Source organism: Ammospiza nelsoni, chromosome 3 (assembly GCF_027579445.1).
Source record: "Ammospiza nelsoni isolate bAmmNel1 chromosome 3, bAmmNel1.pri, whole genome shotgun sequence".
In the NCBI taxonomy this organism is placed as follows: Eukaryota; Metazoa; Chordata; class Aves; order Passeriformes; family Passerellidae; genus Ammospiza; species Ammospiza nelsoni.
In genome coordinates, this window is record NC_080635.1 from 86,503,172 (window position 1) to 86,528,933 (window position 25,762).

Sequence of the window (25,762 nt, forward strand, 5' to 3'; positions counted from 1 at the left end):
TCTGTTTTCATGTCACTAAGTTCGAAGAATGAGCATACTCAGTTGTTTGATTGCTGTATGAGTCATTCATTTAATAGCTGGACATGATTTTCCTTGCAGGTCCCCTCCAACTCAGAATATTCTGTGATTCTGTGATACCCACTGAGACCAGTCTTTTTCTAGCATTGTGTTATAGAAAATTATTAATAAAATACCTTGGTCTTTCCCATTTGACCAAGTAGTTCTCCATAAATGCTGTCTTTGAAATATGCTTGCAGATGGAGAATTTCACACTGCTTGATGTATGCACCAGTTTATGTGTACTTTTGGCTTACTGCAAAGGCAGTAAATAATTAAACTTAAAAATCAGAAATATGTTAAGTCTTCAGACAGAGGATATACGAGGTCATCATTTCAGCAAAATATTCATGAACAGAATAGATTTAAAAACAAAAGCAAATTGCACTTGAATATAAGAGGGTATTGACAAATACGACATGTATTGGATGGAAATTTGCTGTTTCCTTTTAGCTCTTAATTATTCAATAAAGAATAAGCAATTTATAGAAAATCAGTGCCTATTTAGCAATCTTGTAAAAGAGATGGTGTCTGCCTTTGCAGCAAGCTCTCTACCAGGATGTCAAAGCTGAAGATGAGAGATCCTCAGTCCAGGAATGCAGGATTAACTTGGATTAACTCCAGCTCCTTACTAGCCTTATACAAACTGATCTCTTATATCACAGCTCTAAAGGGTGATATCAGCAATATTGTCCACTACTGTAGAATATATCCACCAGAGAATTCTCTAACTGTTTAACTTTGTGCTTATTCTTCAATTACCACTATGAGTTATTAATTTCACATAGAATCAAGCTTTTATTTTAGGTAGCTGGCAAACTATGGATATATTTTTTATCTTGCTTAAAATAATAGCAAATACAAATATACATTTCCCCCAAACAGAAACAACAAACCACATTCTTACTGTTTCAAGATAACAAAGGCTGCTCAACAGAAACGTGTTTGAACAAATGTCGATGCTCTGCTTTTACAGTATGATAGCTAAAATCAGAAAGTAAAAGCACCTTAGATATACTGTAGTAAAGATTACATGAAAGTACAGGCAGCCACGTAATCTGTCCTACACAAGAGTTTATTCTGAAGCTTGAATTTGTATTCGGCTTCAATAATTGGCAGTTCTTAGGCTGGGACTCTGAAGAGATGGGTTTCTGCCCCTAGTCACTAAACATACTAAGCAATTTAAGAGATGGCCAAGATGAGCAAATCCACAGCATAACTGCTATTACAGTACTTAAGAGAGCAAACAAGTACAAAAGCGATTCAAGGGAATTCTAAAGAGCACTGGGTACAGCAGCAGTGAAGCTGATGGAACCAAGGCAATTTATAAAAAGTACATACAGTCTGTCATAGAGATATCAGCTAGGCTGTCTCCTCTTCCTAAACCAGTACTTTTCTGTGTATATACTGTGCTTTGACCACTTTGTTGTAGTTCCAGGATCAGGAAATGCAGATGCCTACACTCAGTATTTGCCAAAAATGTTTTATGAGTGAATATTTTATAAGTAAATACTTTAGTTTTTATGATAAAACTATTTTATGAGCAAAATAACTAGTCTTATACCAGCTGCTAGAGCACTTGAGCCCATAGCTGTAATACATACCTCAGACACTTAATATTTTTGACAGTAAAGTAAAATTCTGTCCAAATACACATACATTCTGAAAACATTCACCAGCAACAGGGACTCTCCAAATGACACTGTTAAAATTAGGGTTGATTCTGTCCTTTTAATTTCTTATATGATTCTGACTACAATTTATACATTTAAGCAGGAAATGTGTTTGCATTGCATAATATCCCTGGTACTTTCAAAAACAAATGCAAGTGATTGAAATGGCATTCTCTTTAAAAGCATCCTGTACTTTTTAGGTTGCTACACTTGAAAACCTGTGATAGTAATGTGTTAAGAAGAGTTAAATGAGGATTTGAACTGTATATTTCAAATATGCATATATGGTTATGTTTTGTAATAGGAGTAGTGTAAAATAAACATGCCTAGTTCATCTAAATAGCTGAGTAATTCTTTGAATTCATTCTTGCAAGACCCCAAAAGATGATACATATTTAAGATCTATGAAAGCATGTACCTTGTCTTTGGAGCATAAATTTTCCAAAGTCTTTTCCATGTATATCACCTTGATAAGTAAAAACTCCTCTTTCAAGCCCTGAGGATACCTAGAATATGTTGAAACAGAAAAAAGGATTTCTGAAATTAATAAATAACATTCAGCCTGTTTTTTGTGACTCAGACTAGATAATATGGAGCACAGATTTTCACACTTAGCCTTTAAAATAGTAGTGACTCTTCTATGCTGATACAATATTTATCATGTCAAATGTTTTATTTTATTTATTTGCAATGGTATTAAAAATAACACCTGGAATATTTTAGAAATACCTATAAAATTTAATTTACAGGTATTTTAAAAATACCTATATATACCTGTATATAGCTGGGTTTTAAAATTTTTGAAATGCCATATCATAATTGAATTGGTACGCAGATATAGAAGCCTGCTGAATTGTCAGATTTAAAACTTTTTTTCCATAGAAAGTATCATGAGGCAGAAAGAAGAAATGTAAAGTGTAAAAAGCTGTTTTCCTTCAAGATTAGGTGTACTTTTATTACAGTGAGCTATTTACAAAACCAATAAAGAACAATATTACTAAGGGTAAAATTACACTCCCATCTAAGGAAACAAGGCAAAACCATGGCAAAATATGCCGATTCACTCCACTTTCCCTTTTATATACTAAAAATTCTAATCAGAGTACAGTAGATAGAAGCTTGTATGCATATTTCTGAAAGAGAATGGTAATCCAATCTCTACACTGAGATCCAGAGTGCTGGATTACATATTCATAAGACAAAAAAATGGATATATTTACATAGATAATCATAAATTACTTCAGAATTTAATCTCAGTCATCTTTATCCATGGCAACCTGGGTACTTACATAACCATCTAGTGCCCAGTTGTCGTTTTCATACTTGCTTACAAAAATGTCACTTGGTCCTTTAATTTGAAAAGCTTTCAAGAGCAGATGGGCTTCTTCCTTCTTGTAAACACCTATTAAAATAAAGGAGGCAAGACATACCTTTTAAACAAATCTTCAACCAGTTTGTTCAAATACCCCCTAAAATCTAATTATGTCACTTTTGACCTAAAAGAGTTTGTAGAAAACATTCTGTAATAAAAGAATTTCGTAACATGAAAAACCTCAAGATTTAAGGCTGGATCTTATTTAACTGGTCTTTTGCCTCACCATACTTGATAAGAATATGCAAAGATAGATCTCTATCATTTAATTTTATACAGAATAGGGCAGTTGTGTTTTTACACTGTATTTCAGAAATTCAGATAGAACTACTTTCCTGGAATTTCCTTGATCTGGGAAAAAATGGATTTTACTGACATCACTACAGTATATTGCTACAGTAGGTATCAGTATTGCATTAAAAAAAATTCCTCTTTGGCAACCATCTACTGCAGTTCTCTCTGAACTCTTGACCTTAAAATATAGTGATAGCTGATAATGTTCTTTTCAATAGAACTGTGGTGAAAGGCTAATTCTGAACTACAGTTACATTAGCAAAAAGGAAAGCATGATGTCGATTATAAGGTATGCATAATTTATGATGTTATTTAATTATCTATGCCTAGATTATGCTATGCCATTATTAATTCCACACTGTTTTAAGGTAGATATTAATCAATATTGATTAATTGAGCTTTCCAGTTTTGCAATTCTTAATATGCCTACATACATTTTGTCTGCTACTTCAGTATTTCCTGTGAGTTCAACACACCAATGCTATCCAACAGTCTGAGATTAATGAACCCTTTCTCAATATCTATTTGAAATATAATGGCTTAAATAGATGGATGATCGCACATGAAGTGACAGAAGCTATTTCATTAAAGTGTTTCCTTTTGCAAAAGAAAATTATTTTTAGCAAAAATATAAAGTCTTTGTTTCATTTTCCATTTGAATGAAAATGCATCAAAACTGAACAGATTTAAAAAAAATATAAGAACTTCTTTAATACCAAATTCTGAACCTACCTGATAGTTTGAGCTGTATGTTGGACGCCTCAATGAATGTGGCATTCACTTTGCTGCTTGTAGTATTGAACCAATCAACAGTGAGAGTAGCAGGCTGTCTTTTTCCTGAATATTCATAAAACCCTTTCCATAGCGAATTTATAAAAAACACATCTGAAGGAACTAAAAAGAAGTGGGGGGGGAAGAAACACAGAAGTAAACTACAGTGAAATAACAATCTTTCTAGCCATACTTATGCTCATAATTTTTTTAGAAATCTATACACTGTTCTAAGGAGGTATTATAGCAAAATTTTGAGCAACAATACTGACAATATATCTAATAACGTCTCCACACAATTGCCTGTAATATACTACACCTGCCCATCATGATACATGTTCTCAAATAACCTCACACTTTATAGCTTGTGTGATTCAGTAAAAGTCCTCAAGACTATGAAAAACAACAGACTCCTCCCCTAAAGCCCTGTACCTTTAAGGTATGAGGAAAAAAAAGAAAAGGTATTCTGAAACCAGAGATTCCTGCATTTTGAACTATCTGAGGTAAAAATCCTAAAATATGAAGCATGAATTATTGGAGGCATATGCATTTGGATTATTTATTTTATGTGATTGGTATCTTTCCTCTCTACAGAAAAAAATTATTTAGGTATTAGATGTGATATTTTAAATTGTTTAACTAACCACATCATATCGTGACAAAATGACAGCCCTAGCAAGTATTAAAATTCACCCTTACTATCCATGACCACTACAAATGATACTTTCTAAATAACTAAAGACTGACATTAGAAGTGTTTCAACACTCTTCTCATTAAAATATTAAATTATATAATTGTTTGGGGTTTTTTTTTTTGCACTTTGTCAAACTCTGAGCACATATAAGCAGCTGTCTTTATTGAAGGAAATTCATCAGTGCAGGTATTCTCTGTATCCATTTTTAAAAATTCCATAGCTATTTCCTCCTCTACCTAATCACTTATTGCAAAAATGAATAAAAAAAGAAACCCAGGGCAATAATACTTGACATGCAAGACATCTGAAAATCAGAGAGCTGATTAGCTGTTGAGTAAAGGATAAATAACTTCTTCCATATCTTTTGCCTTAAAGTCGTGCAAAAGTCACAAGCAGATGTTCAAGCTCAGTGTGGAATGATTTGAAAACATCATTAGCATGTTATTGGTTCTGTCACTGGATTCTAAATGAGCAGAGACTTATTAAATGGCTTTGAGCATAATGGCTTTGAATAACTGGAAGTGATCCATTTCCTAAGTAAAAGTCAGGGGGGCATTACACAAAGTTACCTCAACTTACTACCAAAAATCTGTAGCATTACATTTCAATTGCTATGTCACAGTCTTTAGAATTTGTATAATTTCTGCAAATACATGGATTCTGTAAAGGGTCTTTCAGACTCTTCTCCTGTGGAGAGTTTGGTTCAAGCATGGCTTAAAGAAAAAGGCCATGAAGGCATACAGTTGAGAGAAAAGTAAAAGGTAGTTGTAAAGCAGTTCCCAAGCTTGATTCTATAAACAATTAGGCTCTCTCAAGCATCACTTTATAAACAATAAGGTTCTCAGACAGTCTTCCCATAACAAGTTAAACACTCTGTCCCTGGGCTCTCTGGGAAAAGATAGCTCCCTGGGAACAGATATGGAAGTTTTGGGAACCTTTCATATCACAGTGGGAACGCTAGTTCTATTATTAATAAACAATCATAGGTATTGTAAAACAAAAGGAGTGGTTAGAGTTTTCTCTGTTAACCTATCATGAGCTTGGATTTTGCAATATGCATGAAGTTAATTAACACTGTTATATAAAGTGGCTGATCGATCAATGAATTGGAGTTCGATGCATCAACCGGATGGTCGTCTCCCTTCACTTCAATATTCTCCCTACTCATTTCTTCTAAATTAGTGACATAGTTAAATTTGAAACTTGGTATTCTAAAAAGAAATATTAAAATTATTTTTATTTGTCTATATTTTTAACCAAAGTTGTGTGTCTGAAATATTCTAATGAAGGGGAACATCTACTATTAGTGGTATCACCCAGAGAGGTACTATGTAAGATTTTTATAAAGGATGCCATACTTTCATAAAGGACTCCATACTTTCACCACATTACATCTTCAGAACATAGTTTGTCTAACAACTCTATCAATAATAGCTGTTAAACTTTTCAAAATAGTACTACTGACTCAGTATTTACAGAGTTTGCTTTTGCAGATGAACAGAATCAGCAGGAGGGAAAAATTGTATTACTGCTTCCCCAGCCATGATTTTTAAACGTTAAAACATAAGTGCTGCAGTCCCCATGGATGCTGCTTTGGAGAGGCTCTGAGACAATTGTGCTGAGCACTTACAAGGTCCCACTCCCTGTGGGCAAATGCAAAATAGTAGAATGAACTGGCTATTAGTATTCTAATGCTGCACTGACTGCATTGATTGTTCTCAGGACATGACAATTGGGAAATCCATGGCTACTCATTAAAACAGATTCCTAAATATTATTTTGAAGGCTATATAAAGCAGTGAAAACAGTGGAAACCAAACAGAGTAATACAGTTCTTAATTCTCACATGGATATTGTAAGAATCCTTTAGTTGCAACTTAGTCGTGTAAAAATGTTCACTATTGCTTATGAAGACATTAGCTCTGCCAAAAACCCAAACAAACAAACAAACAAACAAACAAACCCCCAACAAACCAATAAATATAACTTGCATTCAGTTGTCTAAAGGCGAAAACCCAGAACATGAATCTATTCTGTTACAGAAACTGTAGTTTACCAATATTAACTTAATTCTATTCAAAATACAGATAGTAGCAAAGCAGATTGTATCAAAAGTCAACATAACAAGGTAAAGAAAGTTTTTCAAAATACCTAATGTTCTATAATAAATAGAATTAACAATTTTAAACCACATAATAATAGTGCACAGCTGTTTTCTGAAAATGACTTAAAACTTTTTAATTACTGGTATTTGTTACAGTTTCACTTTTCTGTTTACTATTATTGGCACTTTCAATAACAGCATTTAATTCTTTTTTAATACCTTTTAAATAGTACTTATAAAAACTAATTATAAAGGACATGATATTATGTGAATTTATACTGACACTCTGCATAGTGAATATATTTGGAAACTAGGTCTACATTTTAATTTGGCACTGAAACTTCAAAACCTGCGTGGTAGCAGATTAATGCATACCTTAGGGGTTTGGTGAGGTGAAGCCTCCAAAAAAGGAAGACTGTATATTGATTACAATGAACAAACACTATATCTTCTTTTATTGTGAGTCTGTAGAAGTAATGTGTTTCAGAAGAACTCATTTATGGATTCACCTGACACTCTCACTAATAACTCTCCAGAAAGGTTAATTATTAGCAGAAATACCTTTTTATCCCATCTACTCTACAGAGTCCTTCTGTGAATTGCCATGAGTGTGAATCATAAATCTTATTTTCCCTGCAGCTTTGCTAAAAATCAAAATAAAGAATTGCAAGCTCATTTATTTTGTGACAACTCTGCTTATTGTTGAATAATTTAATAAACAAAATTAGGACTTTTATTTTCTGAATGAGGATTTCTCAGATGCATATGTGTATTTTGTTACTGGCAGGAGGAATAGGTTAACTGCATACATGTTCATGAGTACAAACAGTACAAACATTAATGTTTGCCTGCCTTGCCACCTGTCTGCTGGTCCACACCATTTTGGAAACTTTATATTGGAGTACATGGAGAGTTTATGTGAAATTATGGCCAAGAATATTTCCAAAACTGGCTTTGGGGTGGGGTTTTTATACATCTTACAACACTTGCAATGTGAAGGGCAGAACTTTGAATGAAACTAATCCTTGCAATTATAGTATACAGTCATTATAAGGCTCTCCATTATAGCAATCTCTCTGATATAACACTACATCAAATCTGAGGTTTCTGTAATAAACTTCCTCTGTCTGTTTGAGAACAGATTTTGTGCAATTCACAAAATTGGCACTATAGAAATTTTAAGAAAGTTCTTTGTGAAAGAATTTCATTGTCTAGGTTTCACATGTCACCTGTTATTATGAAAGACCTCAACATTTATATTCCTTAGAAATTAGTAACAAATACTTCACTAAAATATTTGAAATAGTTTTATTATCCATAACAATCTTGGGTGTAAATCAATTTAATTTATTTAGATCTAAAGCTCTTCTTGTATACAAACCTGGAGTTTTAGTTATTGTTTCATTAACTTCTCTCACTCCTTTACCTACAAGTAAAAAGACAAATTATCATTTTCATGAACATATTTGTGTGGATTTTGTATTTTTTTAATAAAATGTTAAAACAATACCTGTTGGATGCAATCATCTTTTATCCAATAGATTCACTTTTAAAACAGAAATAACTTGGATACTTTACATGTTTAACCTATCCACTTGCCCAAAAATATCAGAAAATAATTTAGGTAATTAATATCTTTACTGTGGAAAACTGTCTGGCTAGCTAAGTATCTCATACATTTAGGGCTAAAATGTTTATATCAGTCCCAGTGCTATAAAAGAGAGCCTTATAGAAGGGACAATACTATATCTAATTATGAATAATAGTATTTTAAATATAGTAAAAATTGTGTTAGGAAAGACTGATGCATTTATGACACAAACCAGCAAGAGCCAGATAGCTTGATTGATATAACAGGATCAGATATCATGGGAAAGGGTCAAAATTTTTGAATTAAAAAGTGCAATTCGCTATATTTCTGGTACACTCAGAAAAGTTATGTCCCTTGATCCTGATCAAGTTGTGGACTCATCATTTGGCACATTAGAAAGGATAGTGTCCCATTGGAAGACTTGGTCTTACATATTAGGGTTTTTTTTCTCTTTAGGAGCAGAAATTCACTAATTCGACTGATCATGTGCTAAGAAAGTACAAAAAGTATAGGATTCTCAATGAGAATTGTACCTAAAGACTGTAACTTTAGAGAAATCTTTACTGTATTTTATCTTCAATAAATAAAATAACAAAAAAAACCCCAAACAAAAAAACCCAAAAAATAATTTTTTATCAAATTATTAATGATACAGTATCTATGAAAAATCATCCTTTAGACACACAGAATAAAGATAAATTCTGATATGTAGACCAAATGATAACGCTGAATCATGGAAGTCTGCCCATACATTAAAGAAAAATAAATATTGCTCAAACATCATAACTATTCAGGACACTTTATTATATTTAAATTAAAAATCATACTGCAAAAACTTTCCCATGGCATCTATTTTTCCTCTATTCATATTCTAATTTTTTTTGTTTTGTTTCCTATTAATTGAGAACTAACAGCCATGTTCATTTGCATGTGAAGAACAAATTCAGACCTCATAACTGTATACTTGGATTTACTCTAGAAAACTCTATGGAAGTTTTATCACTACAGTGATACAAAAGTGGATTATAGTGAAGAGACCTTTTTCCTTTTTTTTTTTTTCCACATTTTTAATTTATACAATTTCCTTAGACTAAAAGTATACCTGCATGAATCTAAAAGCTAGGATATTAAATAACTTTTCTTGTTCTTATAGAAAATCATATATTAAGCACTAAATACATTGAAATACTATTTAAAACTGTGGCATAAAGACAAATGCAGCTAAAGTAGTACTCAATATTGTTTAGGTTGTGTTAACTGTTGTTAAGGGTAAAGATGTATGTGTGTCTGTGCACTTGCACACCTTTTCCTCTTCCAAAAGTTCTAGGTGTTATGTTCACTTTGATTTCTTCACTATTTCTTTCATAAAATAAAAGCTGTTGTTCCATGCGTGTCATTAAATAGTAAGTGGAAAAAATTAGTACTACTAAATAAAACAAAAAATTCATGGAAGATTAATTCAAACCCAGTAGGATCCAAGAAATCACTTGAGTAATGACTTACTTTTACAAATAGGTGATTTTCCTGTCCATTTCATATCTGGCTTACATGTCCGATGCTCTGATCCACCAGCAAGAAAAAATCCTGGCTGACAGGTATACACCAAAGTATACCCTAAAGTAGGAAGATCTATTGCTTTCACATCTACATGGGCTGGTGTTTCTGGCTGCCTGCAAGCATGAGCTGCAAAGGGGTTTTTACAGTTAGAAAACATAGTGGTAAGCAGTTTCCATAGAATTAGACAATCCAATTTGAAATAAATGCATGGCAACTCTGGATAGTTTTTAGCAATGTCAAGTAGCTGTTACTTGTAAAAGTAACACTCACAGTGTATAGTTATATTATTGAGGGATGGAAATGATACTATTGCGTAATTTTAAAGAATAAACCAAAATCAAATCATGCTGGGAATCAGAAAACAGTTAAAACGAGGGGAAGCACGTGCCATTGTACATGATGCAATGATTGGTCCTGTGAATTATTGTACTGTCAGAGCTTCAAGCATAATTTTCAGTCTGTGTTCTGAAAATTAGGGTGGTTACTGTGATAAATAAATACAATTCAATTGAAATAAAGGTTCCACAAGAACGTTTTGTCATAGGCATTAACTATAACAGATTTGGTTACTCAGTATGCTTCTTTCTTTGTACCACATGGTACTCACTTACAACAACCAAAAGTTAATTTAAAAGAGGATAAGAATCTAAGGTCATTTTAATGAATTACTTTCAGCTTAGGTCATTGTATTTTAATACAATAATTATTTGATGTCCTCCAAATCACACAGAGCTGTAAGTAATTTACATAACCATGCATAGCCCAGGAAAGATGGGTTTTGCTGAGTCCTAGTTTATGATTCACAAAATACTAGGCAACAAAATATTTCCATGTATATTTCAGGTCACTTTCCATTCTTTATTAATCCATTACACAAACAAAAATATTTCTGGCTTAATTAAAGTAGCTAATGCAGGAGGTTAACTATAAAAGATTTTTTGAGTAAAACTGAAAAAATTGTTGTGAATTTCATTTAAAAAATCTGAAAAACCTTCCTTCAAATTAATATACCTTTGGTCTTTGAATAGGGAATAGCAACAAATAAAACATTTAAAAATATGTTTTAGATAAAGCAACCCATCTTTGTAGCAAATAGTTTGTCATGAATTTCCACATCTATCACTTTGTAACTCTTATAATTGCACCCTGTTCTAAGTTAGGATAGAAACCAGACTTACGAATGCATTCAGATTGTATGCCACTCCAGGTTAGGTTAGCAAGACAAGAACGAGTGGTAGATCCCTGAATATGATAACCTTTTCTGCATCTGAAATAGACTGTGCTCCCAACCTAAGGATCAAACCAGAATGTTAGGCAGAAGAAGGATTTATTGTGTGTAGTCAGATATCAAGAGTGTTAAGTTAATACAGTTTTTTTCAAAAATAAAATTGGCTATTTTTACAGTTTCTAGAGTAACACTTTTTTTTTTTTTACCATGATGAAATAGTTGAAAAACCGATTCTTTCATGATCTTATTTAAAAGCAATATGTGGAAAAATACTGACTGTTCACATGGAAAATCATTATATTCATACATTTCTGCTGATTAGTTTTTCAGTGTGAGAGAAGCAAACTAAATGCCTGGGATGCCTCTCTTTCCTGTATGTCACTGCATATATTTTGATAGACCATAAAGTCACTTTCAAAGGTTTTTCATTGTGTGAATTTGACTAAGTATGAAGGTTTGTAGAATGAAAAGAAAAAAACTATAAATAACTGTTTAATGTACAAATATATTCACTAGAGAAAACTCCAGGTGAAAACTTCTTACACTGCATTTATTACTATTAAGTTTTATTTGAGATGTTCATCTAGCAGAGTGAATCATGAAAAACATTCCTATGGCCAAATATGATATGACCTTTCTCAAAAGAAAAGGTAAAAATAACTGAGAAAATGCTCTTTAGATTTCAACTGGGAATAGAAATGCATGAAAACTACAAACAAAATTGCAGGTGAGAAAGAATTTTCCTGAGATGAGAAAGAGATTGTGTGGAGAGTTCTAGTAAAATGAACATATTGATGGTACTGACAAAAGTAACCAGAAAGTAACTCCGGGCCAAGTAATTTAATGATATGAGGCTAATCAGTAAAGCATTACTTTTGTTTTGAATAAAATAATCTTGTCAATAATAAGTAAATAAATAAATAAATTAGACAAAATTCACATTGTTGGAAATTATATTACTTTTATAAAGTAACATATCTCACAGACAAGTTGCAAATGAGCAGTGATCAAAGTGTATTAGTAAGAGCTTGCAGTTATAGAAAGGCAGATAGCTCTGCACTGCAAATGTCATAGAAGGACTTCAATGAAAATTATAAATTAGCATCTTCAAAAGTAGCTACCTGCTATCTATACACTCAATTATATAAACCTGCTTATCGTGACAGATGTTGAGCAAACGCACGCCACTTCTCCCAGGTGTAGCTTGGGAAAATCACTGGTGCTTTTAAAGGTCATATTAGTGATATGGCTTTGTAGATTTATGCCTTTCTAACTATTTTTTAAACATATTATTCTCTCTATCCTGTCAAGGACATGCAGTATGTCTTTCACAGGTAGTAGAACAGTGTGTGGCTAGTCTTGAGTCTAAGTCATCTTACTTGTGCCGATTCTGCTATCTGTCAGTAATAACGAGATGCAAATCTTTTTTCAGAGTTCCAAAAGATCAAGCAAAAAGTAAGAGAGGTTCAAGGTAGTTAAAGAGCTATACTGCTTTTTCATTCTACTGGTAAAATTTAAAATGAAAGAAGCACACTCTTTGTATAATACTTGGATGAAAAACATTGGGGCTATTTAAAAGTCACACTGTAGGTAAGCACAAAAGGCAAAGAATGAATGGGGCAAGACAGGATGCTGGTGGATGGGAAAACCCTACAAAAATTGGCTGCCAATCATCACACTGTACTATAATGAGGAAAGATTGCTGAAAAGTGTTTTATAAAAGCTTAGCTATGTAATACAAACAGGAAGTCCATGAATAATGTATGAAGATCCCCAAAATCTAGTTCTGTAGCCACTAGAGAGAAGTCTCCATGTTGTGGTACAAGTTAGCCGCTCTGAGAGTGAACACATACTGGAGAAAGACTTAATGCTCAACAGAGGAAGACCTACAATGGCCTCTAGAGGTGAATGGGAAGAGAAGATCAGTCTATATAGACATGAATAACAGACAGTAGAACAGTGAATTGGCCAGTACAATTATTAAAGACAATTGTGAGGCAGTTAAAACGGGGAAAAAAAGAAAACAACCCCCTGTTAAAAGAAGGTGCAAAGATTGGAGTTGTTTTTAAAGAGAAGATGGGGACAGGTACAGGATCAAGATGAGACATCAGAAAGGCAGCTGCACCTATTACTGGAAGCAGAATGGCCTTGGGTAAGGCCACAGGATGTGGCTCAGGGTTTATTGCCTCAGTATCTGTGAGCCAGGCAGGAGCAGAAGGTGAAGAAAAGAGCTGACAGCCACAGCGGCAAAAGACAGAAAATTGCAGGAGAGAGAGGAACCAGAGGAACTTACAGAAAGGACGTTTTGGAAAACAGTTCTACTAATTTGGTCACAATGGGCACACAGCCCTAGGCTCAGAAATAAGCAGCAAGCCCAAAAAGAACTTATTTTAAATTTCAGTCACACATATTTATACCTGAAAGATCTATCCACATAAAGTTTATCAGTCTATATAATGACTGAGGGTTGGTCATTGTTGCATCTAAGGTTATTTCCTCAGATTTCCTCAGTCACTTTTCTGCCTCTCACTCGTTGAACTAACCACCTGTGAGGAATTTGGAAATTATAGAAAGGATATTCATCACAGAGAACCTGGACACAACACAGAATAATTTTATCTTCTCTGACTGAATAAAATATTACATGGATTTCTAATTTAAAAAGCCACTTGCTGACTTTTTTGTCAAGGACTACATGCCCTTTGAATCACACAGGTCTTCAGTTGTTAGGTATTTACTGACTATTCATCAATGTATGAAGGGATTATTATCATAAAGTAAGGTAATTATATTATGTCATATCATATTAAGTAATCAATATATAAATTGCCTTCTGGACTGAAGTCTCCCAAAGGATTGAATGCATGATATATTTCAAGGTTAGAAGTTCTTTCTTTAAGCTGAATGTTTTAAAAGAAGCTTGGCATGAAGAATGAGTTTTTATTAAAAAGAGGGTGAAAATTTCTCAAGGTTTGCATCAGACATTTAAGACTACATAAAATGTATGTCATTAAATTTCTGATGTAATTATTAAATACATTTTAACTTTAGAAAGCTAATAAATAATAATTTAAAAATTACCTCATAACCTCTGGAACTGTTTTGTATTCCAAAATGTGGAGTACCAGGGTCTGTACATGTATTGTGAGCTGGATCTAATGCAAAATGTGAAACACATATTATTATGGTATGAAAAAAAGAATCTAAAACTGTTTGCAAAGATTAAATCATTCCATCAACGTCTAGTGATGACAAGAATTCAATTCTTAATTGAATGTGTGTTTTTCTATATATTACACTAGTATTTCCAACTAAATTACCAAGTATATCATAGTAATTTGTTTCAGCACACTGTCTTTTTTTTTTTTGTTTTTGCAGGTATTTCTGGTAGTGCAGACTTTACAGTTAGGGTTGCATTAATTTTTAGCAATCATATCCTTTTAAATCTCTTTGAATCCATGCCTCTGTAGCAAAATATAGGTGTAAGATGATTGCCCAGTTTGCAAAAACTATAGAGAGAAATAATTCATACAAACTGTTATGTCTTCATTTAAAAATACAAGCTGCTTTCAATAATCATGATTACAACATTTTTTAAGACTGCCTAGCTCTTCCACACAGCAAATATCTCAGCCATGACAAAATATATAAACAGCCTACAATCTACATCTGAATATGTTTGTTTAGAAATATCAAAGAGAATTTTTTATTATAAAACTAAACTAATTTTCTCCAGCAAGTCACCCCAAGTGGGATCAAATTGCAATGTCAGTGGGAGTTAAAGGTGCCAATCTGATTGATACAACATACTAAAAGCCCACCAGTTGTACAGCAGTCAATGAGAAACTGAGAGTATTTGGGAATTAATCAGAATTTCAAAAGATCAGAGATGTACAAGTCATGTTCACAAAGTCGAAAACACTTTGATTTAGGATCAATTCTGAAAAATGCCTTTAACTCTCCAGTGACAAAATCTGGTCTTTAATCTGCCACAGTCTACTGCATATCCAAGAGATTCTAAAAATAGATGGAACAAATTTATGCACTTGCACTTATTGACGTTCTGCATTTTCAGCAGACAAACAACCCTGTAAATATACAAATGGCTTCATATGTGATTGTTTTTATCCTAAAATATAACCTTATTAAACTAGTTATTTTTATATTACAAAGATTTTTTTTATACTTGGATAGCTAATTGCTAGATTTATGATAGTGTAATATTTTTTCAAGAATATTCTCAGTAGAACATGCATTAGTGGTAGTTTCTTACCAATGCATGTTGGCTGAATTCCACTCCAAGTGCCATCTGCTTGACAGAATCTTCTTGAAGAGCCTATCAGAATAAAAGGAGGTCTGCACTGGAAGCTAACTTCAGATCTGTAGGTGAAACTTTTTCCATTGAGGCGTCCTTCTGCTGGAGTACCAGGATCACCACAAAACACAGCTGATACATAGAAATGAAAAGAAAAAAAACGTATTAAAATCATGCTTTAACCTGAAGTATTCTACATCATTTTATGTGCAAGGCAGGCATATTGGATATGAGTGGAAATGCTCTGTTTATTTATCTGTGTAGGACTGTAGGTCTCCTAAATTCTTGACAGCAATTTAAAACAAATTGTCGCCGTTATAGCTATTGTAAGTGTAGAACTTAACCTGGAAAAATAGAGCTTTTAAATGAGACACTTAAATATTGATTAGATTTGGATGACAAAATAATCCTGAAGTAGACAATGCAATATTGCAATGCTTAAAAATAAAACAATTTTTCCACATTTGACACACTCAAATGAGTAGGTTGGAAATTTTTGCCTCATTTAGATAAAAGGGAAAATGTTTATCAGGGTCCTAACAAGATTTCAAGCACTCAAAGAGTTGAGTTGACAGATTTAGAAAATGCTGAAAAATAAATACAAGCAAGATATGAGGGTATGTACTCGTCTTCAAAAATAAAAAAATTGCTTAGAAAAGCTATGAGCTATGAGCTTAAGGGTTAGCATACTTGTTTTCACCTGTTAATGGAAATGGAAACAGGGAAGAAAATAAAAGGAAAAGTGTAAGGGAATATTCCAGTCATGATCACCACAAGTCAAATTCAGAAGAACCAATAGGATTACCAGTGATGGGTACAATTAGGTAACAAGAGATTGAGGTGACTTTGGGGGAAAGGAAGAAGACTGTGAACTTTAATGGGCACAGACACTCAAATTTCATATCAAGGTAAGCTCTTTGGTACAAGAACGTAGAATCCTGCAGTAATTAATATATTACCTGATGTAGCTGAGTCACTTTTAAATTGTGATTCTGTGACTGTAGCCCAAGAGAACCAATTGTGGCTTTGGTGAAGCCCAACACAAGTGTACCCTGAAAACTTACGCAAACATTGTGGGACGTCTCCCCGCCAAACTCCTCGCCCTTCGCAGGAGAGAATGGCTGTGTTGGACAGCTGATAGCCTTCTGCACAGCTGTAACTCACACTAGCACCCCAACGAAAATCAGAGCCTTCCACCTTCCCATACAGCACTGCTGGAGGGGGGCCACAAGTAATGGCTGTGTCAGAGAAAGAAAAGTTACAATCTCAAGAATTTATAGGGTTTAGGAATACATAATATAATATGCCCTCATAGGTTTGAATCTAAAAAAGAGTTATTTCCAACTATTGTTCCAACAAAGGATACATGTGTTGACTTAGCAGTCTGTAATAGACAGAAAACTAATTAAAAAACAAAAATAAAGGCTCTGGATTTAGGAAGTCCCTGAGTTCTAGGTTGCTAGAAGCCCAAACAGTACATAGCTACCTAGTTTCATATTTTTTCCCTACATATTCATTAATGATTATCTTGGGCAACAGGTTACTAGCTAGGTAAAACAATTCAGTAAACATTATTTCTTTCAATAAGTAAGTTTTTATGATTCTAAATTTCTAAATATTTGCATTTTCTTCTAAACTAATTTCACAGCACTATTTAATATGACTGTTCATTCACCTGCTCATTTTCTAAGGCTTTCTACACACAATGGTGATTAATTTTATTGGTAATTAGGGGCTAAGAAATTATTCTGATGCTTTCCATCTTCTGATAAAGGAGCCCAAAATGATGAAATTTGGAATGTCCTCATTTACATTTCCATATAATTTCTTTTAACAAAGACCACAACCACAAAATCACTCAGGCAGTAATTCTGATGGCAGAAAAATGCAGTCAGTTGAATACATATGCCAAAATTTAATTAGTAGTCTAGACTTAGATATCACAGTGAGTTGGTGCTAGGTGAGTTGGCAGCCTAGGCCTTCTATAAGCAGAAGATGCCCTAGGCTGTTAAATTTACTCCCTGGGCTGCTGAAGTTGTTTTAACAATTTTCACCAGGCTGCCTTATTTGTCTTTCAGCCTCATCAGCCTATGACCTTCCTGCTAGCACTTGTAATTAGCTATTTGTGAAGTAGGTTTTTTGGCTGTTTATGATGACTACACTACTGCAACAAGGGAATCTTTCACAGAAACCTTGGTTTACAGAATCCTGTTACAGAATTTTTTCTATCTAATCCAAGAGAAATAGGCCAAAAAGGAAAATGGGTACTACATTTGTATTTTTTTAAGCTGAGCACTCTGACAATATTTTTCGCAGAGTAATTTTCTACTTTAGTCAATAATGTCACTGTTTTGACTACTATTCTATCACAGCATATGTGCAAAGCAAATATAAATTCTACAGAAATACTTATCCAAATGTTTTAGTTGCATTTGAACAGTAATTGTTCCAGAGAATATTTTGATTTTTTTTTTAATAAATAAAGACAGCAGTTAGTGAATATCACATATGTGTCAAAACAATACTTGTACACTGTTAAATTCAAAAGCTCACCTTTGCAAATTGGTTTACTCTGGTTCCAAGTGCTGTCTTTTACACAACGCATGGTAGATGAACTTGCAGGTTCCATCAGATAGCCTGGATTGCACTGATAGCTGACTGTCTTATTAAAGGTAAAATCATTTCCAAACTGAATGCCATTTGCTAATGCACCTGGATCCCCACAGTTAATCACTAGTGAAGAAAAGAAAAAAGGATTTTTTTTGAAATAAATATAAAACTGTGCATACCTGATGTCCTTTCTTTTAGTTTACAATACAAGAAAAATTTTGTTTCTGTCAGGAAAAATTTTGTTTCTGTCAAGAAAATTATCTTTCTGAGGCATTTCAATACCATGGACCAAATATCATTTTCCTTTAACACAGTAGCCTCATCTGGCATGCAGAGGAGCCTCTACAGGTCCTGCAGACTGTTGTTGGTAGTTTTGACAGATGTTTTCTCCTTTCAAACTGAGATCTTTGTCACATCAAGCCTGAAGTTGATGGTGCAATGCAATTCCAGCAGAGTTATGAAATGCTTCTTTTTTTCCCTTTTTATAGATTTCTTTTCTTTTGTGTGTGTGAGTGCTTATAAAAATACTGATGTACCGTGAGTCTGGCTTTGTCAGTGAAGCCACTAGCCCTGCTTGCCTTGTAGCACTCCTCTGGTCCCTGCTCACCTTACCTGATGGATTAACCCAGTCTTGCTGCTCCCTGGTTCTTGGTCCTTAGCAGAATGGTGATTGATCAATTCTGACTCATTTGGCTTACAATAAAAACTGGCACAGTAATGTATCCAATTACACAAAATTTGATTTTGAGCTACCATAACTTCCTTCTCTAAGTGTAAGCCACAAGGCAAAAAAGGAAAAAATTCTAAAGGAAACTTTAAATGGACAGCTAAATACAGCATTATTCTAAAAAATATTAATATAATCTAATTGACATTGTTTACATTGAGGTAAACAAATACAATAAAGTTACCTATGTAGCCATCTTAAGAAGATAGTTCTGGAAGCATCTAGCATGCATTATAAGGGCATGTACCTTTAGACATATAAAAATATTCAGGTATTAAAGACAGGAATGTGGAAAAATGTGTTATTTTATCTATCAAAATAATGATGTTTCAATAGGAAGGCTGGATGACTTACTATGTAAAAGCTTTAGGATAAGAAAATTTGTTTCTGACCTGTGCAGTCTGGAGCAGTGCCAGTCCATGTCCCATTAGCAGTACAATGTCTTGTAGTTAGCCCTGAAGTTTTGTAACCTTCCCAGCAGGCATAAATGACTGAACTGGAGAATAATATTCCATCAGTGTATATTATCATACCATTGGCTGGTGTACCAGGGTTCCCACAAGATACAGCTGCAAAGAAGATTTAAAAAAATTTTGATGATAGGTGACTAACTGGGATGAAAAAAAAGGAAAAAAACAACTAGGTTAATAGCTTGTTTTTGAAAACACCTATAGCAAGTTTTACTGAGAAAATATGTAATAGGTATATTCTTGAATTAACATTCTATTTCTCTTTGTTAATATTATTTTTGCATTTTTTTCCTTTTTTTTTTTTGAATTCCTGATTCAGATATTTTGCCCTTTTTGTTCTACTCCACCCAATACAGTCATTGGAGTAAATAAAGCTCATTCAGGGCTTACTGAGAGACCCATACTCTGTCTTGCCTTTTGGCACATTTTGCTATTCTCTTCCCGTCTTCTGGTACCTCCTTTTTCAATTGTAAAAATGCATAAATAGCAAATTATGAGCTTCTTGTTAATTTATTTCTTGAGTCAAGAGAAGAACAGACATTCTGCGGCGACCTCCATATCTTTTGGGCATCTATATTAATTCTTTAAGGCAATAATTATGTCAGCTTCACATGTTCAAGATTTGACAGTGGCTTAACTTGATTACTTTGATTACATGTTGGGGTTTTTTTTGGAAGAGGACCAACCAATGTTTTTTTTTTTTCCCAGTGGACCAACCAATTAAAATAATTTGGGTTTTTGAGTTTTCCTAACAACTTTTCTAGCAACTCCAGTCTTTTGAGACCCCCACCTAGAGTACTTCATCCACCTCTGGGGTCCCCAGCAGAAGAAAGACTTGGACCTGCTGCAGGTGCCCCTGCTGGATGGCTCCCAACATAATAGTTATAATCTAATAATTAAAATATAACACTGTTAGGTTTTGTGATTAAAACAAATACAATTTACCAATTGAAAATTTGTCTACTATTTATGTTTGAAATAATGCCTTAATGCCTTTTTAAAATTAATTTTTAACCACTTTTTAAGTTTAAAAGTTTCAAATAGTGAAGAGAAAAATTCAATAAGTTGCAACTTGAACTTGAGGGAATGAATAAATGTACTTCTCGTAATTTCATTGTTACTTAGAATAAATGGGAAACAATTGAAGGATTATATAAAAATGGAAAAAACAAATAAGGCTTTTTTCTTATTTTTTTTTTTCTGAAAAGACAAGGTTGAAGCAAACACTGATTAAAGCTGGAAAAAAGCAGCACTTAAAACACTGATAATTGCCACTGAATTCTGCTGTCCTACTATAGTTAATGTCTTCATGTAAGGCAAGCAGAAAATATACTGCAAAACTTCAGTTTTCTGCTGAAAATAATGATTCAAATACTGATCCTGTGCCCACTGCCATTTTTATACAGTTATGATGCTATCTGCACTGACAGAAGATTAGTCTGTGCTGAAGAATACTGCAAAAGAATAATTGTTCTCAGAATAAAAAGTTTAGGTAAAAAAAATTGTAGCAAATATTTTGTTCTATCTTCCATTTTATCACATAGTTTAGGAGACAACAGATACTACAGAATCCATTCATTCTGATGACTTAGATAAAGCAATTTTTCAAACATTCTCAGAAAATGAGCAGTCATTATAAAACTGATTTTGAAGTCTTCTATTACTGCTTCCCAATTTTAACTTCACAAAAATGTAAAAATTCTTTATTATGTTTTTTATCTGGTTTTAAATTGTGATTTCAGAAATATTTTTGTTGCATTTCTTCTGAAAGAGGCAGCATAAAAATATCTCATTAGAAAATAGACTAACTTCTGTTGAGAAATATGCAACTGATTTATTCATTTATACTTAATTTATATATTCATTTATGCAACTTTATCATTTATTCAGTCCCTGAATGATAGATATTACATAGATAGAGAAGATGAAAGTACTTTATTATTAAAAAACCGATGACAGATTTATTTATCACTCCATTTTCATATCTCTTCAATCAAAAGCATCTTTTAACATTTAACTCAGGTGTCAATTATTTATTTTCAGGCTAATTATTTTGTAACTAAAATTATTTTCTCACAAACTTCTTATAAATATATATTCCAAAACTTTAGCAATTTAGATGCAAGTTTTTAAGCAAAACATGAACCGCTTTTAGACATTTTTATATCACCTTTCTGCAGAATGTTATGAAAGCATATTTCCACCTAATAAAATTTTTCAATTAAAGAATAAAAAGTCGTTTGGAGGTGTGTCAATAGTGTCACAACACTGATGTGCCAATACCCACCTTCACACACAGGCTGGGTACCTGACCAGGAGCCGTTAAGCAAGCACGTTCTCTCCGCAGAGCCTCGCAGCTGATAACCCATTTCACATGAGAAACGTAGCAGACTTTTTGTTTTGAATTCATCCCCTAGTCTAGACCCGTGGGCTGGCACTCCTGGATCATCACAAAACCCAGGATTATTTCCTGCAAAACACAACAGGCACAATTATTGGCAGGGACATTGTGTGCGGATGTAGTGGCAGGGAAACTACTCTCTCGCGAATACAGACACTGCATTGTTCCTATGCAAATATCGGTCACAAATTTAGAAGAGAAAGAACGTGTTGCAAGACAGAGCTCTCAAAGATGTCCTCATCAGTCTGATGAATCAGTCAAGTGCTTTATCACATAAAGAGGCTGTTACAGAAGATACTATTCAAGATGGTTAAGGAAGCATGTTCTCAGTATCAACAATTTATTTTAAATTTGGGTATAAAATTGCCTATCTCCTAAATCCTTTTGTGTCTATATTGCAGTTAACAGCAACATTATCCTTTGATCTCCACTTTTGAATTATATGTCTAAACTCAAATATTATTGAAACTATAGGTTTTGATTTTGGGCTTTGATTTTATTTTTGGGTTTGCTTTTTATTTTTCAAAATACATGTAAATATTTTAATAGTTTTGAGTCTGTGTACTCTTAAATGGGTTTTTTTTCCATAGGCACCCCTATAATATATAAGGTAAAATCCTAAACAAAGAGAAAAATACCAAATTTTTGAGAAAACTCAAATAGTTTATTTAGAAATCAAAATTTTCTTATGTCAGAAAGCACAATTATGTGCCATAAGGGTTTAATAATAGCAAGTAAGTGTGGATACAATCATGATTTCATACAAAAGGAGGCCAAGACAATTCCTAAATTCAAGATTAACTTATGGGCTTTGATTGTGTTCACTTTGTTTAGTACTAGGTTCTTCTAGAATAGATTGCACTTGTCACACTGTCCTATAGCATTTAGACCCAGATTTCCTGGTATAAATACATACTTGTAAACAGTGTGAGTGTCTTAAGTCAGCTGGTTCAGCTGGTATATTCTGTCTCTCTGTGTACAATAAAACTCACTCTCCAAAATACAGTGGCTGCCTCCAAACTGACTGTTGAGAATGATCTCCAGCACCCACAAACTTGTAATGTATTTGTGCGTGGTTTGACGGACTGCCAGGTGTGATAGGAAAAAGTTAATTTGTTAAATTAATCAGTCTAAATTAATTTAATGAATATAATGGTCTCAGGGATCATCCATGACTTATGCCCTGGTACTGCTAAAGCAGAAATCCAGATGTGGCCTCTGGATGCTACCTGCTTCCACTTACTCTGAGACATTACTATTTCACAGACACTTCTGTCTGCTTAAAATGTGTGAAATAACATGAGGACTCTGATTCAGGCTCCCACTGTGGCATGTTTATGGCATGAAACAGATACATCACATATAATTTGGCTTGTGAATGCAAAGGGATTTTTCAGGACAGAATGATCTATGATTCTGAAAATTTAATGACGTCTCAGTTGCTTAGGGATTTTGCTGAGAATTCCAGATGAATGACTAGACACTTTTTTGTTTTTCTTGAACATGATTAGGTTTTACTTGGAGAAAATTTGAACTGAGACCATGAAATGTTTTAATCAAAGGGTATAGACAAAGGCAGTTACAGTAATATGAAGGCCTACACTCCTTTTTATTTAGCAATGTAGAAGACTCACTATCCATTATTGAATTATCCATTATCCATTTTTAAACAAAAATGTCAACTATTGCTTAATTCATAAGCTACAAAAGTCCATCATTGTAACAGGTCCCAGGTGAAAAGAAACCCTGAGATCATATTTCTACCATCATAGAACCATCAGGCATTCAAACATATATTAATATATAACAAAGAAATGAATCCCATTCTGAAAGAGATTACAGGTTTTAAACATTATATTTGGACTGTTTTTCATATCCCTGAAATACAAAACCAATTAGAGTTCTCAGTCAGCCTGGGCACAATCATTCTTTCACTGACATTATGACAACAAATTATTCATATTGGATTTTGATGGATTAATCTCCTGAATATCTAACTTGGAAAGTGTAGTTCGTTTTACAATTCTAAATACCATAGAGAAATGAGATGCCTTTTTAGGGTTTTCTCTGGTGGCTTTTTTTTTTTTCGGGGGGGGGGTTCATTGATTTTTTTACATTGAGCCAACTGAGGGAGATTTTCATTTTCTTAGGGAATTACCTTGCTCTTGAGATGGCGACCCATTGAGATGGTGTTCAAAGTTAGAAAATTGAATTCTGTATCAGTAACAATATTTTAGTTACAATAGACATATCTTCCCCACCATAAAACATGGGTACAGGGCTCTTAAATGTTTTCAAAATCTATGAGTCTATAATATACTGTCATATGCATGACTGAAAATATCTGAAGAGTCTCAGTTATTAGCAATTAAAATTTCTCTCCACCAACAGGATATTTTTGTGGTGAGAAATGTCAGATAGATTGTTATCTGGCTATTCAAGTCTTAGTGCAATTTCAGTTCTGGAATATTATGCTGGCTGAAAATGTGAAAATGACATAAATGTGAGCTTAAGATAAGCAAGAAAAGATTTCTTGTTGTGCAGTGATGCCTTTCAGGTCTAGGCATAGAGACCATGATGGCAGTGAGATCTAGCAGTTTGAGAAGAATCTAAACTATTTCCTTGAGCAGCAGAAAACTGAAAAGAAACAGTAGTGATTCAAATTAATTTCCTTTTCTCAGTATTTCAAATTCTGCTCAGCATCCTTGCAGAATCATCCTTGCAGCTCATAAATGGACCATTTTCAATTAACTTATTCAGAGCTTTCTCAAAGTACTGAAAATCATTCAAAGTACCTTACACCTATTTAAATTAGGTCAAATTTTAATTGAACCACATTGAATCACATCAGCCCAACAGTAGGCATGTCCAATAGCTCAAGGGAAGTTATAAGATTGTATAATGGGTAATTATGAACAATTTTCTCACTAGAAAATATTCTTCTAAAACCATTCAGGTATTTGATTTTTATATACCAAAGTGTGTATACATGTTTCCCTTACAAAAGCTATTAATATGCCGTGGGTGCCCTTAGTAGCCAATCCTGGCCTGAACACTTCAAAAAACCTGTGCCATGTTTTGGCTTCTTTTAGATCTGCATAATCTAGGGGAGAATGAACTGTCCCTGTACTTCCTGAAAGCACTAAGAACACATCAGACATTTATGACAATAATAAAGCCATTGTGACAATAATAAAGTATATTTCTGCAAGAGAAAAGAGGAGCAAAATGTTTAAGTTTTAAAGGTTCAAGGTAAAAGTTTACCTTAATACCTCTGGTGTGGATTTTCTTAATCAAAATTTTCTTATGTAACAACCTTTGTTTACACATAACAATGTTCATAAAAATACAACGTAACACATGTATTCTTTTTAAGCAAAACTTGACCATGTTTGAAACACTGTGACCATGTTTTGCTGTGTCTTCTACACACTGCAGTATACAACTAGAGCATCTTGCTGAGGACTGGAGTTGCGAAGTAATGACAAAGAGAGTAAGATGATTATGAGAATATTTCAGTAAAAGGTGTGATACAGCAAAGTGGCCATTGGTGCAATGAAAATAAAGCCGGAAAATAAACAAAACAAATATTTGGCAAAAAAAATGTGTGAGAACAGCCTTACTCATATGAGAAGGTGACATTCAGATAATGGTTGGTACAAGTACCTGAACAGTGAGGCAGAGTCCCACTCCAGTGGCTATCTTCTTGGCACTCCCTCGTAGAATTTCCTATGAGCCTTCGACCCGCTGTGCAAGAATAGTGAACTATGGAGCCATATGTAAATTTGTCTCCTGAAAGAATTGCATTTGCAGGTACCCCAGGATGTCCACAAGAAATGGCTAACAGAGGAAAGAACACAAGTTTATGAGATGTTTTCGTAGCATGGGAAAAAAACT

General features: G+C 33.6%; 1 protein-coding gene across 1 annotated transcript in view; it reads right to left on the minus strand.

The window, feature by feature from the left end:
• CSMD1 (CUB and Sushi multiple domains 1) overlaps positions 1 to 25,762 on the minus strand; it is a 1,067,119-nt gene that overhangs the window by 9,796 nt on the left and 1,031,561 nt on the right. The window contains exons 56-68 of the mRNA XM_059468452.1: positions 25,532 to 25,705; positions 21,752 to 21,934; positions 19,387 to 19,563; positions 18,211 to 18,390; positions 16,722 to 16,895; positions 15,616 to 15,789; positions 14,424 to 14,497; positions 11,293 to 11,404; positions 10,061 to 10,240; positions 8,348 to 8,392; positions 4,129 to 4,290; positions 3,020 to 3,132; positions 2,149 to 2,236 (exon numbers count right to left, since the gene is read on the minus strand). Coding sequence (XP_059324435.1) covers positions 2,149 to 2,236; positions 3,020 to 3,132; positions 4,129 to 4,290; positions 8,348 to 8,392; positions 10,061 to 10,240; positions 11,293 to 11,404; positions 14,424 to 14,497; positions 15,616 to 15,789; positions 16,722 to 16,895; positions 18,211 to 18,390; positions 19,387 to 19,563; positions 21,752 to 21,934; positions 25,532 to 25,705 — 1,836 coding nt within the window. The remainder of the gene's footprint in view (positions 1 to 2,148; positions 2,237 to 3,019; positions 3,133 to 4,128; positions 4,291 to 8,347; positions 8,393 to 10,060; positions 10,241 to 11,292; positions 11,405 to 14,423; positions 14,498 to 15,615; positions 15,790 to 16,721; positions 16,896 to 18,210; positions 18,391 to 19,386; positions 19,564 to 21,751; positions 21,935 to 25,531; positions 25,706 to 25,762) is intronic.